The sequence below is a fragment of the Aethalodelphis obliquidens genome, unplaced genomic scaffold (assembly GCF_003676395.1).
Source record: "Aethalodelphis obliquidens isolate GAN/ISIS:26980383/991018 unplaced genomic scaffold, ASM367639v1 scaffold97, whole genome shotgun sequence".
Classification (NCBI taxonomy): domain Eukaryota; kingdom Metazoa; phylum Chordata; class Mammalia; order Artiodactyla; family Delphinidae; genus Aethalodelphis; species Aethalodelphis obliquidens.
In genome coordinates, this window is record NW_020838041.1 from 2,915,072 (window position 1) to 2,934,104 (window position 19,033).

A 19,033-nucleotide genomic window follows, 5' to 3' on the forward strand; every position below is an offset into this window, starting at 1 on the left:
TCCTAAAATGTGGCTGGGGCAACTGATGTGCTGAATTGTTAACTTCATTTAATTTTAATTAATTTACATTGAAATGGCCGCATGTAGCTGGTGGCTACCATAATGGACAGCATAAGTTTAGAGACCATAGTTAGACTCTCTGGATGAATTACTTGTCCAGTTGGCGTATTGGAGTTTTCCATAGATATGCAGTGTCTTGTGCACATTGCTTTTCCAGCACATGAACTGGATAGGACTCTGCCACTCACTTATAACCTGGTCTAATGGCAGGTGGGCTTTTCTCCTCTCCAGGCAAAAATTGTCATCCGGGAGCTATTGCCCAATGGCTTAAGGGAGTCGATAAGCAAGGTGCGCTCCAGCGTGGCCTATGCGGTGTCAGCCATCGCTCACTGGGACTGGCCCGAAGCCTGGCCCCAGCTCTTCAACCTGCTCATGGGGATGCTGGTGAGCGGAGACTTAAACGCAGTCCACGGCGCCATGCGAGTGCTTACAGGTATTGGAGACCATCCCCTGGTTTTGCCCCCTGGATCCCACGCATCGCCCTCCCTGCTGCTCCTCCAGCTGTCACCTCCATGGCTGTCCTCCCGAACCGGTGACACTTCCCAGGGGACGAAGTCGGTGTTGTGCTTCTGCCACTGCGAGCCCTTCCCACTCAGGAAAGAGTCAAGTGTGGCGGTTAAGCATGCAGACTTCAGTTCACAGTCTGGCTTAACCTTGACCCAACCTACTTCGTCTCTTGAGCTTGAGTTTCCTTGTGTGTAAAATTCAGGTAATGATGGTGTCCACCTCAAAGGAGCATTAGGCGGTATAAGTGAGCTAATCTGTGTAAAGTGACCTGTGGTAGCACACAGTGGATTTTAGCCATCATGATTAGCATCATTATTATATATTATTTTTCTACTTGGTTCAACCAAAGCAAAGTTAAGAATAGTCACGTTGAATTTTTATGGAGATATAAGAAAGAAGATAAAAACAGTCCCCCTCTGCAATCCTGATCTTCGTTTGGCCAGCTTAGAAAAATATGTAGTCTTTGGTGTATTTTCTTTCTTTCTGTTCTGAGAAGTTGAGAGAAATACTTGAACTTTGAGTCCAAGGAGACTTAGTGAACAGCTAAGCTTAGCTAACCTATCAGTCCCTCATAGGACCTATCCTTAAATACCCCCAGGTATGGCCTGAGTCTTCCAGTCTCTTGCAAATTCTGCCCTGCTTTCTGTCCCCCATGTGGGGTCACTGCTCTCCTTTGCTTTCCTTTGCTTTCAGGGAATCCTTATGTGGACCTTAGCCACTGGGTACTGACCTGTTAGAAACCACATTGCTTTCTGTTTATATAAGTTTGCAAAAGTCTCACCCCTGTCTTACCACCTCCTCCGTGATCTGCTAGCTTACCTGAAAGGTATTCTTACCTAGTTAGGAACGCTGTTACAGCCTTTTCTGAGTGTCAATCAGTTTACTAAACTTGGCATTTGGGCCCAATTTTACTAGTCCATCTAATATTGATAGTAGATAATACCAGTTCTATGTCCAAAAGCAAATCGCCCCTCTCCTTTTGTTTCAAACCCCCTCTTCCCGTGCCCCAGCTGCCTTTTTGCACCACCCAGTTTATTTTTATTGATTACATGTGACGGGTGCTCAGGGCATAGAGCTGACCTTATTGAAAAGGTCAAATGCTCCTTGCTCAGATGCTCCCTGCCCCACTTATTGCCCTTGTTTCTCTTGTACGGCGTATTATTCAGGTGATTTCTCCTACCCCTCTCCGTGGAATGAGCTTTCTAGGATTCTTTTTTTGCGGTACACGGGCCTCTCACTGTTGTGACCTCTCCCGTTGCGGAGCACAGGCTCCGGATGCGCAGGCTCAGCGGCCATGGCTCACGGGCCCAGCCGCTCCGCGGCATGTGGGATCTTCCCGGACCAGGGCATGAACCCATGTCCCCTGCATCGGCAGGCGGACTCTCAACCACTGCGCCACCAGGGAAGCCCTAGGATTCTTTACTTACAAGCTCATGATGCCAAAATATCAATTAACAGACCTATTTTCTACTAAGGAAAGGAAGCCTATTCCCTTCCAGTCTTGCAACACAAAGTTCAGCTTCTTTTTTAAAAACTTGGAGAAAAGAATAGTTGTACGTTTGTATATACAGTTGGCTTGCTCAAGAGCCCTTGTTGTGCTTAACTAAGGGAATCACTGTTCAGTGAGATGACCTTTCTGTCAGCCACACACCTTCACGTGAGGCTGGGCCGCGCTCCGGCAGCTGCAGCTCAGGTGTGCGTGCGGGGAGCAGGGCACTGGTGTGGGGGCAGGAGCCCGGCAGGAGAGCGGGTCTGACTCTCATCAGGGCTGTTGAAGGTGCTGTCCCAGTCTCTCGAATGTAATAAGGCTTATTCCCATTACACTTAGCTGTTTATCAACGACAGCTAAGGCTGATGGTGTGAAGGAAATGCAGACACAGCCGCCAGGGCTTGAAATGAGTGATCCATGAGCCTCAGCTTTCTCTTCGCTCTCAAAGAGCTTTGGAGACTGATGTCGCTGGCATCCCATGCTTTTTCTGACCTGATGAGTGACTTCAGAAAACTTACTTTGGACTTCAGCTTGTAAAGTGTTGATAAATTGAGGCTATCAAGAGTGATCATGAGAGTAATGAATGTGGTTGGTTAAGCAGCAGAGGCCAGTGGGACTCGAGGGCTTGTATTCCACGCTCAGCGACACAATCCAGAGCCCTGCTTGCTGTCTCGGTGCCTTGTGAGGTTTTGGAAGGGAAGGGAAGGCTGGGACCCACATTTGCCTCGCCTTCCTCAAGTCTCATTCCGCGGCCGGGGTGCTCTTCGCCACCGTCACGGGGTGTAAACCCCCTTCTCTTCCTCTGAGCAGTGGCCTGACCTCTAGGTCAGTAGACATCGTCCCCATCTGCAGGGTGGAGCTCAAGCCAGGTAAGTCTGCACAGACTTGACTGTGTGCATCAGAACAGCTTCTTGGGCAGGGTATTGAAAGTGGAACAAAGGTGAGACGCCTCCAAGTGCACCTGGATGGTGACAGTGGGCACAAACTAGATTAATTCCGAATTTTCCTAAGGCAACCTCACAAGGATTCTTACACAGTTCCGTTACAGGTTTTCTTTCTTAATCTCGTGTATTCTCCTTTATCTCTGCGTTCTCTTTCCCTTCTAACCAATAATTGGCACTACTTCCGTACGCCAGGGTAAGTCTCCCAACCAGCGTCTTTCCCTGTGTGCCGCCTAGAAGCAGTTCAACAGTTTTCACGTGGAATGTCTTTGTAAAGCGGGGCTTTCTTCTCTGTAGAATTCACTCGAGAAGTCACAGACACCCAGATGCCGCTGGTTGCTCCTGTCATTCTCCCAGAGATGTACAAGATCTTCACCATGGCCGAGGTACGAGTCTCAGCTGCGCCATCCAGCAGGCAGAGCGGCTCAGGCTCTGGCCAGCCGCCCCCGCTCAGGGGGCGCCCGCCGTGTTGGCTGCCGGTCCCCAGACCTGAAGACAAGAACTGACAAAGACTGAGCTGGGATGATACGTAGGCCTTCGCTTGTAACTGCGAGGACAAGCCTGTGATGAGAGCGTGCAGTAGCTGCAGTCTCCCCTCATCTCACCCCTGCTGCCTTGGTGCTGCCTTGGCCTCTCACGGGGCAGCCCACCCAAGGTTGCTCGCCTCAGCCGAGTACTTGGAAACGATTCTATCCCTGCACTGCGCCCGATAAGCCCTTCCTTTACTCTGTATGCGTTTGGTTAACCTCCCTGCTCCTCTCCGGCCCCAGCCAAGAGCTGTGTTTTGACAGAAATACGTTAACCATGTTGGGATTTCAGGCCGTATCCAGCTTCATATTTTTGTCAAATTAACCCACAGAGGCCTGTATGTAAGGCTGATTCTAATAAGTTCTGACATCGTGCTGCCTTCCATTCTCTGGATTACAGAAGTCTGTCTCCTGGACACGAGTGATTGACATTTCCTGTCTCTGTACCCCCAGTCCCATGTCAGGATTAGTAGTCACAGTTTAGTCACACACACACACACACATGTGCGCGCATGCACGCATGCACGCACGAACGCACACCCACCAGTCTCATGGCTACACTGTAACTTGTTTCCAGGTGTATGGTATTCGAACCCGTTCCCGAGCCGTGGAGATTTTTACCACTTGTGCCCATATGATCTGTAACATGGAGGAGCTGGAGAAGGTGAGTGAGCCTTTAGGTTGGTAACAGACGGCCTGCCTAGAGGTCTTCAGCACAGCGGTGCCAGGACGGACACTCGCCATGTTGTGGATGCAGTGAATGTTCTGGTTAAGTTCCTCATCTGCGTGTAGCTTAGTTTCCTTTCGTCTGAGCCTTATTTTTTCTAACACCTCCTCCTGCATCTTTTTCATGCTAGTCATCACCCAGAACTTCACTGCTCTTTTATCTCTCTCCCATGTGGAACCAGCCTAGCTGAAAAATACCAGTCCCTGGGATTGAGAAGCTGGCCTTATGTAATAGCTTTGAAGAAGCTCCTGGTGAGGAGCTGCCAGTGTTGGATAAGGACACAGCAGACCTTGGGGACACCTCCAGTGACCTTGTAGCCACGCCCTTCTGATTGAGGCCCGAGCCTGAAGGGGTCTGGAGACAGCGCGGGTCTCGGTGTTTGGTGCATGCACTGAGCCACTGATTCGGGCTGCGTCCAGTACTGACTTTGGTTTCTGCCGCCAGGGCGCGGCCAAAGTCCTGATCTTCCCTGTGGTGCAGCAGTTCACAGAGGCCTTCGTCCAGGCCCTCCAGATACCAGACGGCCCCACGTCTGACAGCGGGTTTAAGATGGAAGTCCTGAAGGTAAACATTTACTGCGATGGAGGTGCTGGGGGTTTGAAGGGTGCTCTGAAAGTAGTGATTTTTCCCCCATAGCACTTGTAACTCTTGGGGTTTTTCTCTTTAACTTCCCAGGCAGTGACAGCCCTGGTGAAAAACTTCCCAAAGCACATGGTGTCCTCCATGCAGCAGATTCTGCCTATTGTTTGGAACACCCTAACTGAGAGCGCAGCTTTATATCCTTTCCAGAAGGCTGACGGGCCTGCCAGCCCATGGTTGGGAATCTAGCCTTGGGTCCTAACGTCCATGTGGTTCCGCTTGCTTCAAGAGTCTGCTCCTAGTGCTGGAGTGTACAGCGCTCCCTTGTAGAGTGTGTCCAAAGCAGACTGCTGATTCTGTTTCTTTACTCTTCATTGTACTTATGTGAGGACAGAAGTAAACTACACAGAGGAAGTGGAAGATCCTGTGGATTCTGATGGTACGTGGCGTGTCTCATCTCAACAGGTGCACCACTTAGTGGGAAAGGGAGCCAGGAAAAGACAGAACAGAGGCAGGAACTTAGAGGCTTCATGCTCTTAAGAGAGTGTTCTCACCGAGTTTCCTCTAAGTGTATTGGATGTGGGGAAATGAGAAGTTGAAAATCATTGATCTGTTCCTCATGGGCATTTGCGTAAGTCTCGTGAAATTGTAGAATTTCTGAGTGGAAGATATGTTCAGTGTTTCTGATTCTTTTTTGGGGGGTGGGGGGTGGTGCCTCGCTGCACGGCTTTTGGGATCTTAGTTCCCCGACCAGGGATTGAACCCACACCCTCAGCAGTGAAAGCGCTGAGTCCTAACCACTGGACCACTAGGGAATTCCCTGATTCTTTTACTTGAAAAGCCAAAGAGTACTTAATAGCCTCAAGTTCCTTTCTTTGACTCCTCAACCCCTTCTTCCATTCCCTGGAGAATAATAATTAGCAAGTGCTTTAACTATTCATTAACTTACAGAGATGATGTAGTTCCTTTCCAGCGTCTGTGCTTTCCTTTTGCTTTCTTGTCATTAAAAGCTTCTCTCGTGTGTTTCCTGTAGGTGAAGTCCTGGGCTTTGAAAATCTCGTCTTTAGCATTTTTGAATTTGTCCATGCTCTCCTAGAAAATAGCAAATTCAAAAGCACTGTCAAGAAGGCCTTGCCTGAGTTGATTTACTATCTCATCCTATACATGCAGATCACCGAGGAGCAGGTAACAACGTATGGGAGACAGTGACCGGCTTGCATTCAGAGAGTGCAGCCTGCATGTGGGGTCTAAGTCAGGCGACCAAGTGATTTTGAAGAATAGACACCTGAAGAGTAACTTCATGGGAGGGTCTAGAAAGCTCTGATGTCATCATGTTGCCGAATCCCTGGGTGTTGGGGTTTTATCAACTCCTGCACTAGGTAATTGGGCTTTCAGAGTACTAATACTTTTACATCTATAGGACCGCCAACCAAAGGCCCAGATAGCCAGAAAAGCCTACCTTTCTCTATAAATAGTGAGATGTAATAGAGTTCAGATCATTAGCCTGGTTGGTGAACCATTAGACCAGAAAAGAGCATTAAAAAATATGATAATGCCTGTCTCGTGTGAACAACACAAGGGTGGACATGATTTTCCATTAAATGCCCATCAGACCTACTAGACTCAGCAAATTGACGTATCTGGGGGTAACAGCCACCTACAGCAGGAGCGGCCAGCAGTCAGCCACCTTCTGCAGCGGCCTTTGCTGCTCAGCTTGTTAAAGGGCTCGCTTCTCTGCATCAAAGAGAATAGCATTCTGTTCAAGCTGAGAAGAAGAGGCTGAGCCATTCCAGTGTGTGGATGGAAAGGGGAGCAGACGGGAGCCTCAGGGAAGCCTGACGTCCTCGTCCTTTCAGATCAAAGTGTGGACAGCCAACCCCCAGCAGTTTGTGGAAGATGAAGATGATGACACCTTCTCCTACACTGTCAGGATCGCAGCCCAGGACTTGTTGCTGGTAAGAGGGCCGCCTTGACACTTCAGCCCGATGATCCTGAGCCGTTCCTCTTCTTTCCAGATCTCTAACCCAAGCTGAGCAGTGTTGTTGGGTGACTTTGTCGTAGACTTTTGGGGGATAAGAAGAGCATCTCGAGTGACGTCTGAGAGTCCGGAGTTCCAAAGTCACTGCTCCCGGTTCTGATTTACGTGTGGATATTAGGTGTAAGAATTGTGCAGAGGATAGTGTTCTAATGAGTAAGGATGCTTGAATCAGGAGCTTCTCGGTTTCATTCACTCTTCAGCAAGAAGCTGTAGCACAAACTAGAGGTTGGCAAGTTAAAAAAACTTGCCGAGAGCTTGGACACCCAGGTGGCTGCTCATGTTTCTTTGGCTCTGACTGGAGCCCAGGACTGTCTCTAGGCTGAGGGTCTGTGAAGAAGCTGCCACCTGCCGCCTGTCAGGTGCGAGGCCTGTTCTCGTTGTTTCATTGTTGGTGAGCACTCCTTGTTATCCTGCGGTGTTTCTAAGGCACCTAGGAAAGACCACGCCAAGTTTCAGCTAGTAGATTAGCCTTGTATTTCCACAGTCAGGCTCCCAGAGAATAAATATCTGGTCCCCTGCCATCCAAAGCTGAGTCTCTCATTGACCACTTAGGCTCTGCTGAATGTAGCCAGAGGGAGCTGTCCATTTTGTGAGCTTCACAGCACTTGGGCACTGCGGAAATATGGGTACTGCTTTACCGTAGAGACCTTAACACAATTAGGGGCTGTATTTTGAGTGTACCTAATTGGGCTCAGCCGTGTGTATGGGAAGGAGTTGGAACCATTCAGTGTGCAATGAAGCTTGCAGTTTAATTTGCACAGAAACATTTGTTAGCGCCTCTCCTCCCACCAGGCTGTGGCCACTGATTTCCAGAATGAGAGCGCAGCAGCCCTGGCCGCCGCAGCGACTCGGCATTTACAGGAAGCTGAGCACACCAAGAATGGCGGCACCGGACATTGGTGAGAGTGGGCGGCGGGTGTCCCACTGAGGGACGTGCTCTGGGCATCAGGTCGGAGGCAGGCGTGTCCTTGCTTTGCGTTATCTGTTTTAAAGCAGTTCTTCCCATCCTTAAAACAGTTGGCTAAGATGCTTTTACCCCATTTTAAGAAGGTTTGAAAGGAAGAACTTTTGCTTTGTTTTTAATTAGACAAACCTGTTATTATTAAATTACACCGTTTTCAGTTATAGGTTTAGATCGGAAGAGCAGCTCAATGCACTTTGGGGTCAGGCTGTGCTGAAACGCCCTTTCCTGAATTGGCTTCCCTCAAGCGTCTGTCGCTTTGACCGTGGGTGTGTGTGACCAGGCTGTGGTGTCCCTTTGGCAGGTGGAAGATCCATGAGGCGTGCATGTTGGCCCTCGGCTCGGTGAAGTCCATCGTCACCGACAGCGTGAAGAGTGGCAGGATCCCCTTCGACATGCATGGCTTCCTGACCAACGTCGTCCTCGCGGACCTCAACCTCTCAGGTAGGTTTCAGCACCGTGCTCAGGCCCACGATCAGCTCAGTTCTGTTGTTCACTTGGGCAGGTAAACCTCGGGGTGACCATTCTTCTTCCACCCTAAAGCTTGAGCTCGTCTGAACCTCTGAACTGCCCAGAGACCTTGACTCAAGCTTCACCCACTGAGAGACTAGGATTGCCTCGTTCATAGTTCTTCATGCTGTTCTCTCACACTGTTCTCGCAGTCAGCGCTCAAGTCCCGGGTGTTTTCTGGCGTCTGAATAGAGTGCAGATTTGGCTGCTCTGCCTTGAGAACTCTGCTGCAAGCTCTGTCATTGCAAAGTCCCCACGCCCTCAGGCAGCCTGTGTGTGGTTCATCCTTCCTGTGTGCTTCTTGTCAGTTTTCTCAAGCTCTTCTGTCTACATGATTAAAGTGTCCGTTCCCATGTCCACGTTCGCTACTAGCCTTAAAAAGTAGCCTCGACTGCGTGAGCCTGACTTCTCAGCAGTGCAGGGCAGCGGCTGAGAGGCGGCGTTGTCTCTCTGTGACGATCTCTGTGCCTTGTTCTCACCCTCAGAGCCCCCAGTGCTGTCTCTGCTTCCTCCTTGAGTACTTAAGTCGTGGGACCCCTGCGTCGTCGAGGCCGTGTCAGTCCACTCACTGCTTCCTCTCCGTAGGATGCCCTCTGGGTAGCTTAAGCCATTGGAAAATGTTCTCCACCTCTCCTTAGGCCAGCTGTTATGGGGCATCTCAGGCCCGAGTCACAGAATTAAGATGGTTGAGCATCCAGAGCTCCGGGCCCACTGAGCACGTTCCTATTGATTCTGCATTGACCACGTGCTGCGTTATGTTGTGGTTGACAAATATGTTTTCTTTCTCCTACTAGAATGTAAGATATTTGAGTACAAGCCATGTCTAATATATCCTTTTGCCCCACAGTGCCTGGCACCTAATGGACATAGTGTAATCACGTGTTGAATGATAGTGTTGGAATTTCTCAAACTCACCAGCACATTTTTTGTAGAACTTGCCCTAGCAAAGCTTTTCTGTACAAGCCATTCGCAAACTTTTTGGTCTCAGGACCTCTTTACACTTTAAAAAATTATCAGTGATCCCAAGGAGATTTTTTTGTGAGTCACATGTAGCAGTATTTAACATATTAGAAATTAAAACTGAGAAGCTTTCAAAATATAAGAAATGCAAGCATACGTTCCATTAGCTGTCAGAGCCATGGTGTCACACATCAGTAACCTCTGGAAAATTCCACCGTATACTCGAGAAGGAATGAGAATGAAAAAAGACAAATAATGTCTTGGTATTGCTATGAAAACAGTTTTAACTTTGGGGACTTGCAGGTGTTCTTGGATGGTGCTCTCCATTACATGAATTAGTATGTAATTATTTGGCACCGTTTGCTAGGTTCTGTTGAATAGGTTCCATCAACTAAATGTTTATTGTACAGGTAACTAAGTTAAGCCCTATGACAGCTGAATAAGTATAGTCTCTGTCCTCAAGCATCTTAAAATAGGCAAGGGGTAGTAATCCTTACACCAGTGCCTAGAATATCAAAACATATATTTGTGTCATGTTAGAAAGCTAAAGACATGGGCTTAAAGTGGCAGAGATAGTTAGGATTACTTCAGCCCAAGAGATCGGTTAGATAATGCAAGGAGAGGTGAGTGTGTTGGCTTATAAACAAAGCACAGAAATGGCAAGGTAAGATGTTGACTTCCTAGGGAGGGGTGTGTGCCTGAGTTTGGAAGGCACAAAGGGAAATGAGAGGTAATGCTAGAGTCACTGATCTGAGGGGACCTTGAATGCCGTGCGAATTTAGATGGGCTTTATTTGGTAGACTATGGAATTTGCTGACATTTTAAATAAAAGCATGACAGCTATAATTTACAGTATTCCAATAGTGGTCCAAGAGTAGGAAAAAACTGGCAGTGGAGAAGACATCTAGAGGACTGACTAGCAGTGTGGTAAGGGGTGGTGAGAACTGTGGTGGGAACAAGGGTGGGGGGCTTTGTAGTCTAGGAATATTCAAAATGTACTTTGCAAATAGTGAAAAGTGAAACTAGGGAAATGATTCTGTGCCATAGGTCATACATTTGCTTTTATCTTTCAAGATCATGCTTTTTCTCTCCATTACGTTATGTATGTTAGGTGGTATCCAGTTACTGCAACAAACTGAGGAATAGTGGTGGGGAGGAGGGTGGGCAGTAGCAGAAACTTGTATTGTTCAGCCTCTAACTGCTCTCTCTTCCTCCCAGTGTCTCCTTTCCTCTTGGGCCGGGCCCTTTGGGCTGCCAGTCGGTTCACTGTTGCTATGTCCCCTGAATTGATCCAGCAGTTTCTTCAGGCAACAGTTAGTGGTCTTCATGAGACACAACCCCCATCAGTTCGAATTTCTGCAGTGAGAGCCATCTGGGGGTGAGTACGCCACCTTAGGACAACGGAAACTGTTTTAAGAGAAAGTTGCTCAGGGTAGAAGTCCCAAACAGCAGTTGTCCAGTGGATTACGTTGCTTGGAAATTTCTGAAGATCTCCTGCAGAATGGATGTTGGAAGGACAGGGAAAGAAACCATACCAGAAACATGGCTTCTGTGAGTCCCGGATACATCCTGTTCCCTTTTACTCCTCGTTCCTTTTCAATTCACTCCAGCTCTGGAATCATCTAGACCAACTCCCTGTCTTACAGAGAAGCAGAACCTGAGGCGCCGAGAGATAACTAACTTGCCTAGGGTCGCACAGCAGCGGGCCATAGAAGCAGGCTTAGCGTCATTTGGTTGATTGATTGCCTCTGTATTGGAAACCAAATTTGGGATAATGTAGCCTGGAAACACTGCTTATTTTTTCCCAATTTTACCTCTCTTTCTCACAGCTAGTGTACTAGTGGTTTTATTAGTCCTTTATTTATATTCCTTCTCAGACCACAGGGAGTATTGATGTTTTCAGGAGTATTTTCAAGTCCAAACTTACAGAGTCTCAGTTGAATCCTAAGAATTGCTTGAAACCCTAAAAACGCAGAGTTCACCTTCCACCTGCCTGCACTACCTCCTTACCTTTTGAAGCAGAGACTGAGGTGCTGGCATTACTATATGTCTTTAGAAAGCATTGCTGGGGGAGGGGGGAGCGGGGGGGCGTGTCGGCAAGATGTCTGAATAAGATGTCCCTCGCTCTTATCCCTCCCACAACAACAATTTGGCATCTGTCCAAGCGAGGAGATTGTCAAACTCAGTGCCATCTAAGGACAAGGAGAGCTGTTTTGAGAAGACAAGCCCACATCCCAGCCACTGACTTGCCAACCATAGTCCCGGCTACAGCCCCATTTGGCTTTGGTTCTGTCATCGGCACTGTACACCAAGGGACCCAGGGGGAATCTCACCCACCTGTATGTCAGATAATAGAAACACAGACCTCGGTCCCAGCTGTGGATCTTGACGTGGTCCAGGGCCTCCTGGAGAACACTGACTGAGACAGTTACCCACAGATGAGAGAGCCTTTGTCGAAGTCCAAGCCCAGTGGAGAAGTTCTAGCACACCACTGGAGCAAAAAACAATCCAAGATGGGACACTTGGAAGAGGTCAGTCAGTAAAGCCTGGAGGAGGTGACTGCTACTTCAGATGTGCAGGCAGCAGTGCAAGACATAAAGGAACATGAAAAACCAAGGAAGCATGATATCACAAAAGAAACACAATAATGTTCCAGTAACCAACCCCAAAGGCGTGGAGATCTGTGATTTATCTGATAAAGAATTTCAAAACAGCCATTTTAAGGAGCTCAGTGAGCTACAAGAAAACACAGAAAGACAATTCCATGAAATCAGAAAAAGAACTCACAGACAAAACGAGAAGTTCAACAAAGAGAGAAATCGTAAAAAAGAACCAAACAAATCCTGGAGCTGAAGGATACAGAGAATGAAATGGAAAATGCAGTAGAGAGCATCAGTAGCGGAATGGATCAGGCAGAAGGAAAAGCCTGTGAAATAGAAGGCGGAACCTTCAAAATTATCCAGTCAGAGGATAGAGAATAAAGAATGAAAAAGAAGGAAGAAAATGTGAACTATGGGATATCTTTAGGAGAAGCAGTCTACAAATTATTAGAGTCCCAGGAGAAGAGAGGGAGAAGGGGCAAAAAGCTTTTTAAAGAAATAATGTCTGAGAACTTTCCAAATCTGAGGAGAGATTTGTACCTCCTACTTACAAAGCTAATCTGTCACCCCAAAATTTCAATCCAGGGTGATCTTCTCCAAGACAAAATGTAGCAAAAACTATCTAAAATCAAAGACAGAGGGAATTTTCAAAGCAGCAAGAGGAAAAAACTCTTCTCTCATACAAGGGAACTCCCATAAGGCTAGCAACAGATTTCTCAGCAGAAACTTTGCAGGCCAGGAGACAGTGGGATGATATATTCTAGGTGCTGAAAGAAAAAACTGCCAACCAAGAGTGCTTTAGCTAGGAAAGTTGTCCTTCAGAACTGAAGACAAGGTGAAGACTTTCCCAGACAACAAAGCTGAAGGGGTTCTTCACCACTAGACCTGCCTTACAAGAAATGCCAAGAGGAGTTCTTCAAGCTGAAATGAGAGGATGCTAATTAATAATGTGAAAATATATAACACACTGGTACAGGTAAGTATATAATCGATTCGGAATACTCTGATACTGTAATATGGTGGTGTGTTAACCACCTAACTCTAGTATAAAGGTTAAAGGATGAAAGTGTTAAAAATAACTAGCTAAATACTTTATGATTATCATTACGAATACACAGTATAAAAGGAGTTAAATCGTGACATCAGAAACATTAAAGGAAGGGAATAAAGGGGTAGAATTTTTGTATGCAGTCAAAGTTAAGTTGTCAGTGTGAAATAGACTATCATATCTATAAAATGTCTTATGGTAACCACAAAGCAAAAATCTATGATAGACGCACAAAAGAGAAAGAGAAAGGAGTCAAAGCATTGCACCACGGAAGATCACCATTCACAAAGGAAGACATCCAGAGAGAAAGGTCGGGGGAACAGGGGACTACAGAAGAGCCAGAAAACAGTTAATAAAATGGGCTTACTTATCAAAACTTACTTTAAATGGATTAAATTCTCCAATTAAAAGTCAAAGTAGCTGAGTGGATTGAAAAAGAAGACCCAACTATATGTTGCCTAAAAGAGACTATAGGTTTTAGTACACACATAGGCTCAAAGTAAAGGGATGGAAAAAGATATTCCGTGTAAGTAGAGACCAAAAGAGAGTGAGGGTATCTATACTTTTATCAAAGTAGACTTTAATTCAAAAGCTGTAACAAGAAACAAAGGTCGTTATATGATAAGGGGGTTAAGTCATCAGGAAGATACAACAATTATAAATATATGTGCACCTGCCATCAGAGCACGTAAATATATTAAGCAAATATCAATATCTGAGAGGAGAAATAGACAACAGTACAATAATAGCAGGAGATTTATACCCCACCCTCAACAATGAATATGCTCATCCAAACAGAAAATCAATAGGGAAACGTTGGACTTAAACTATACTTTCAACCAAATGGACCCAACAGCATACAGAACATTCCATCCAACAGCAGCAGAACATACATCCTTCCCAAGCATGCATGGAGCATTCTCCAGGATAAGTCATGAAGCAGGTTTTAATGAATTTAGGATTAAAATAATACCAAGTATCTTTTCTGATCACGTTGAGATGAAACTGGAAATCAATTACAGTAGGAAAACTGGAAAAATCACAAATATATGGAAATTAAACAACACACTTCTGAACAACCTGTGGATCAAAGAACTCAAAAGAGAGATCTAAGAATATTCTGAGGGACTTCCCTGGGGGCGCAGCGGTTAAGAATCTGCCTGCCAATGCAGGGGACACGGGTTCGAGCCCTGGTCTGGGAAGATCCCACAAGCTGCAGAGCACCTAAGCCTGTGAGCCACAACTACTGAACCTGTGCTCTAGAGCCCGCGTGCCACAACTACTGAAGCCTGTGCGCCTAGAGCCCATGCTCCACAACAAGAGAAGCCACCGCAATGAGAAGCCCACACACTGCAGTGAAGAGTAGCCCCCACTCACCGCAACTAGAGAAAGGCCACGCACAGCAATGAAGACCCAACACAGCCAAAAATAAATAAATAAATAATGAATTAATTTTAAAAAATAATAAAGATATTCTAAAACACACGAAAATGGAAAATACAAATACCAAAACTTACGGGATGCAGCAAAAGGAGTTTTAAGAAGGAAGTTTATAGATAAAAACACCTACATTAAGAAAAAAGAAAGATCTCAAACAACCTAACTTTATACCTCAGGAATTAGAGAACAAACTAAGCCCAAAGGTAGCAGTAGGAAGATGAGAGCAGCAATAAATAAAATAAAGAGAAGAAAAATATTAGAAAAATTTAGTGAGACTAAGAGCTGGTTTTTTGAAAAGATAAACGAAATTGACAGACTTTAGCTAGACTAAAAAGAAGAGAGAGAAGACTCAAGTACAGAATCAGAAATGAAAGGGAAACTTTACAACTGATAACACAGAAAGACAAAGGTTCATAAGAGACGACTGTGAACGGGTGTATGCCAACAAATTGGATAACCTAAAAGAAATGCATAAATTCCTAGAAACATACAGCCTAACAAAACTGAATCATAAAGAAATTGAAAATCTGAACAGACCAATAACTAACAAGGAGAGTGAGTCAGTAATCAAAAACCTCCCATAAGACAAAAGCCCAGGACCAGATGGTTTCACTGGTAAGTTCTACAGACATTTAAAGAAGAATTAATACCATTCCTTCTCAAACTCTTTCCAAAAAATTGAAGAGGAGGGAACATTTCCAAACTCATTTTACTAGGCCAGCATTTCCTGATAACAAAGCCATACAAGGACACTACAGGAAAAGAAAACTACAGGCCAGTATGCCTGATGAATATAGACGCAGAGATTCTCAACACAGTACTAGCAAACTGAATTCAACGCAGTAAAAGGATCACAAACCACGATCAAGTGGGATCTGTCCCTGGGGTGCAAGGATGGTTCAACATACCATAAATCAACAAATGTCATACACCAATTAATAGAATGAAAAATTAAAAATCACATGAATATCTTAATAGATGCAGAAAAAGCACTTGACAAAATTCAGTACTCATTGATGACAAAAGCTTTCAAAAAAGTGTATAGAAGGAACACATCCCAACACAGTAAAGGCCATATATGACAACCCCCCCAGCTAACAACATATTCAACAGTGAAAGGCTGAAAGCTTTTTCTCTAAGATGAAGAACAAGGTAAGGGTACCCACTCTCACCACTCCTATTCAACACAGTACTGGAAGTCCCAGCCGGAGCAATTAGAAAAGAAAAGAAGAAATAATGAACTATCACAAAGAGAAATTTAAAAAACAATCTCCTGTACAATTGCATCAAAAACAATAAAATGCCTAAGCATAAGTTTAACCAAGATGGTGAAAGATCTATACACAGAAAACTGTAAGACATTGATGAAAGATTGAAGAAGACACAAATAGAAAGATGTTTCATATTCATGGATTGGAATAATGAATATTTTTCAAATGTCCAAACTACCCAAAGCAATGTACAGATTCAGTGCAACCCCATCAAAATTCCAGTGGCATTTTTCATAGAAGAACAAACAATTCTAACATTTGTGTGGAATCACAAGAGACCCTGAATAGCCAAAACAATCTTGAGAAAGAAAAACAAAGGTGGAGGCATCACACTTCCTGATTTTAAACTATATTACAAAGCTACAGTAATCAAAAAACAGTGTGGTATTGGCATAAAAACAGACACAGAGATCGGTGGAGCAGAACAGAGAGCCCAGCTATAAACCCACACTTATATGGTCAATTATTTTATGACAGAGGAGCCAAGAACATACAGTGGGGGAAGGACAGTCTCTTCAATAAATGATGTTCGGAAAACTGGACCCTTATCTTACACCATATACTTAGGTCAACTCAAAATCAATTAAAGACTTGAACCTAAGACCTGAAACCATAAGACTCCTGGAGGAAAACATAAAAGTTAAACTTCTTGACATTTGTCTTGGCAATGACTTTTTTGTATTTGGCAACAAAAGCCAAAGTAAACAAGTGGGACTACGTCAAACTAAAAAAACACAGCAAAGGAAACCATCAGCCAAATGAAAAGGCAACCTACTGAATGGGAGAAAATATTTGCAAACCATTTATCTGATAAGCAGTTAATATGCAAAATATATGAAAAACTCATACAACTCAATAGCAGATAATCTGATTTTTAAAAATGGCAGAGGACTTGAATAGACACTTTTTCTAAAGAAGACATACAGATAGCCAACAGGTACATGAAAGAGCGCTCAACATCACTAGTTATCAGGAAAATGCGCATCAAAACCACAATGAGGGCGTCCCTGGTGGCGCAGTGGTTGAGAGTCCGCCTGCCGATGCAGGGGACACAGATTTGTGCCCCGGTCCGGGAGGATCCCACACACCGCGGAGCGGCTGGGCCCGTGAGCCATGGCCGCTGAGGCTGCACGTCCAGAGCCTGTGCTCCGCAACGGGAGAGGCCACAACAGTGAGAGGCCTGCGTACTGAAAAAAAAAAAAAAAAACACAATGAGCCACCACCTCAAACTTGTTAGAATGGCTATCATCAAAAAGACAAGAAATAACAAGGTTGGTGAGGGTGTGGAGAAAAGGGAGCCCTTGTGCACTGCTGGTGGGAATGTAACTTGGTGCAGCCACTGTGGAGAACAGTATGGAGGGTCCTAAAAAAATTTAAAAATAGAACTACCATTTGATCCAGCAGTCCCATTTCTGGGTATATATCCAAAGGAAATGGAAACAGGATCTCGAAGAGGTGTCTGCACTCCTGTGTTTATTGTGATATTACTCACAGTGGCCGAGACATGGAAACAACCTGAGTGTGCATCGGTGGTTGAGTGGATGGAGGAGATGCGTGAGTATTCGGTGGACCATAATATAACTCAGCTGCGAGAAGGAGGGAACGCCTGCCGTTTGCAGCAGCGTGGATGGACCTTGAGGGCACGGTGCTGAGTGAAATAAGCCTCACAGAGGAAGACAGATACTGCATGGTATCACTTATATGTGGAATCTTTTAAAAAGCCCAGCTCATTGTAAAGGAGAGCAGGAAGGTGGTTGCTGAGGGTGGGTAACATGGAGAGATTGATGAAAAGGTACACGCTGTCGTCGGTCCGATGACCAAGGGCTGAGGATCTAACATGACATATGGTGACTGTATCGTGTAACGGGGACGTAGAAATTAGTGTTCTCACCCAGAAGAAGGTAAATCTGAGATGATGGACCATGTCAATGACCTGGACGTAGGAAATCTTTCACGCTGTGCATGTACGTCCAGTCACCGCAGTGGACATAGCTAACCATTTTATAGGTCGGTCACGCCGCAGTAAAGCTGAGAAGAATTTAAATTTAAAGAAATTTCAAGTTTGTTTAAATTTTATATTACTCTTATAATCAGAAAAAATATGTGAAGAGAACTCTTTTTTTTAGTAGTTTTCAATTCTCTGACTACATGGGCATTGGTTTTCTGGAAAGGTGTAACAGCTGTCTCTGGAAAAGTGACAAAAGCCATGAACGTGCACAGCAAAGAAATGGACACTCATACCTGATTATAAAATTTTACATCATATGTGGAAGAGTGGACCCCAGGTTAAGAGCTTCCTGTGAAGGGCTGCTAGCTGTGCTTTCTTTCACAGCCAGGATTCTCCGTTTGGCCCTTTCCCTCTTGTTTTCCAGCCAGTTTCAGTCTGGCTTATATTCTCATCATGCCATTGAAGTGCTCATTCTCATGTCACCAGCAGCCCTTTCCTGGTCATCGTACCACCTTGGCTTTTCTTTCTTTTACCCCAGTTTTAATATATTCATTCGTATCGTAGTGTATGTATTATTGCAAACTGCCTTAAACCATTTCTGAAACAAGATATTGATTGACAGATACTTCCACTTGTGTCTCATTTCTCTAGTCATATTTATGCCAGCCTTTCTCCAGAGCTCCAAATTAATGTATGTGCTTACTGGCTGTGCCAGGATGGGTATCTCACAAGCACCTGAAAACTAACACATCCACTACTGAGCTTACTGTTTACCACCTCCAGGCCTACCCTACCTGTAGTCCCTGTTATAGTAAAAGCACAGATCTTGTACCTTTAGATCTTATACCTAAAGATAGAGGTCTGTACTCCCAGAGATGCCAGCTCTCTGCCAGGGCTGGTGCCTTCGCCTCTCCTCCCTTCCTCCCTCTCGACTGTGGCTGCCCTGGCTCGTGTGCTCAGCTTCTTGTGCCTGAAAATTAAAACTCATGGCTCTGGTTGTGCTCTTCGAACTCTGGGATACAGGTACCCAGAAGAAAGTCAGAGTATACTGGACGGTCCGTGACGCCACAGGATAAATATAGAGCATTTTCCTGGGATGTCGGTTTTCCCTGAAGACTGTGGGGTAGGGCAAGGAAGAGATTAGATGTTAGGAGTAATTTGTAAAAAAAAAAACAAAAAACTTTGATATACACTGGCTTCCAGGATAAAGTCTAATAACCTCCTTAGCATGGCATAGAAGATCCCATATGATGTGGCCAGATGATGCACTCTGTGGTCTCCCAGACTCTGTAAACACTTAGAATGAGAAGCAGCGGGAAGAGGTAGGGCACAACTCAGTCCCAGTGGAGATGGATGCAGAACCTAGTCTGACGAGCCAAGAGCTGCCCACGGCCAGATGCTGAGCCAGCTCTTAAGGAGGAGTTAGA

General features: G+C 45.4%; 1 protein-coding gene across 5 annotated transcripts in view; it reads left to right on the forward strand.

Moving 5' to 3' along the window:
* The window catches only part of IPO9 (importin 9), a 46,261-nt gene that overhangs the window by 17,866 nt on the left and 9,362 nt on the right, over nt 1-19,033 (forward strand). For all 5 annotated transcript variants that reach the window (XM_027095968.1, XM_027095969.1, XM_027095970.1 and 2 more), the window contains 11 exons: nt 292-493; nt 3,295-3,383; nt 4,102-4,188; nt 4,696-4,815; nt 4,927-5,027; nt 5,211-5,269; nt 5,864-6,015; nt 6,687-6,785; nt 7,661-7,767; nt 8,134-8,273; nt 10,518-10,677. In XM_027095968.1, the coding sequence (XP_026951769.1) occupies nt 292-493; nt 3,295-3,383; nt 4,102-4,188; nt 4,696-4,815; nt 4,927-5,027; nt 5,211-5,269; nt 5,864-6,015; nt 6,687-6,785; nt 7,661-7,767; nt 8,134-8,273; nt 10,518-10,677 (1,316 nt within the window). The remainder of the gene's footprint in view (nt 1-291; nt 494-3,294; nt 3,384-4,101; nt 4,189-4,695; nt 4,816-4,926; nt 5,028-5,210; nt 5,270-5,863; nt 6,016-6,686; nt 6,786-7,660; nt 7,768-8,133; nt 8,274-10,517; nt 10,678-19,033) is intronic.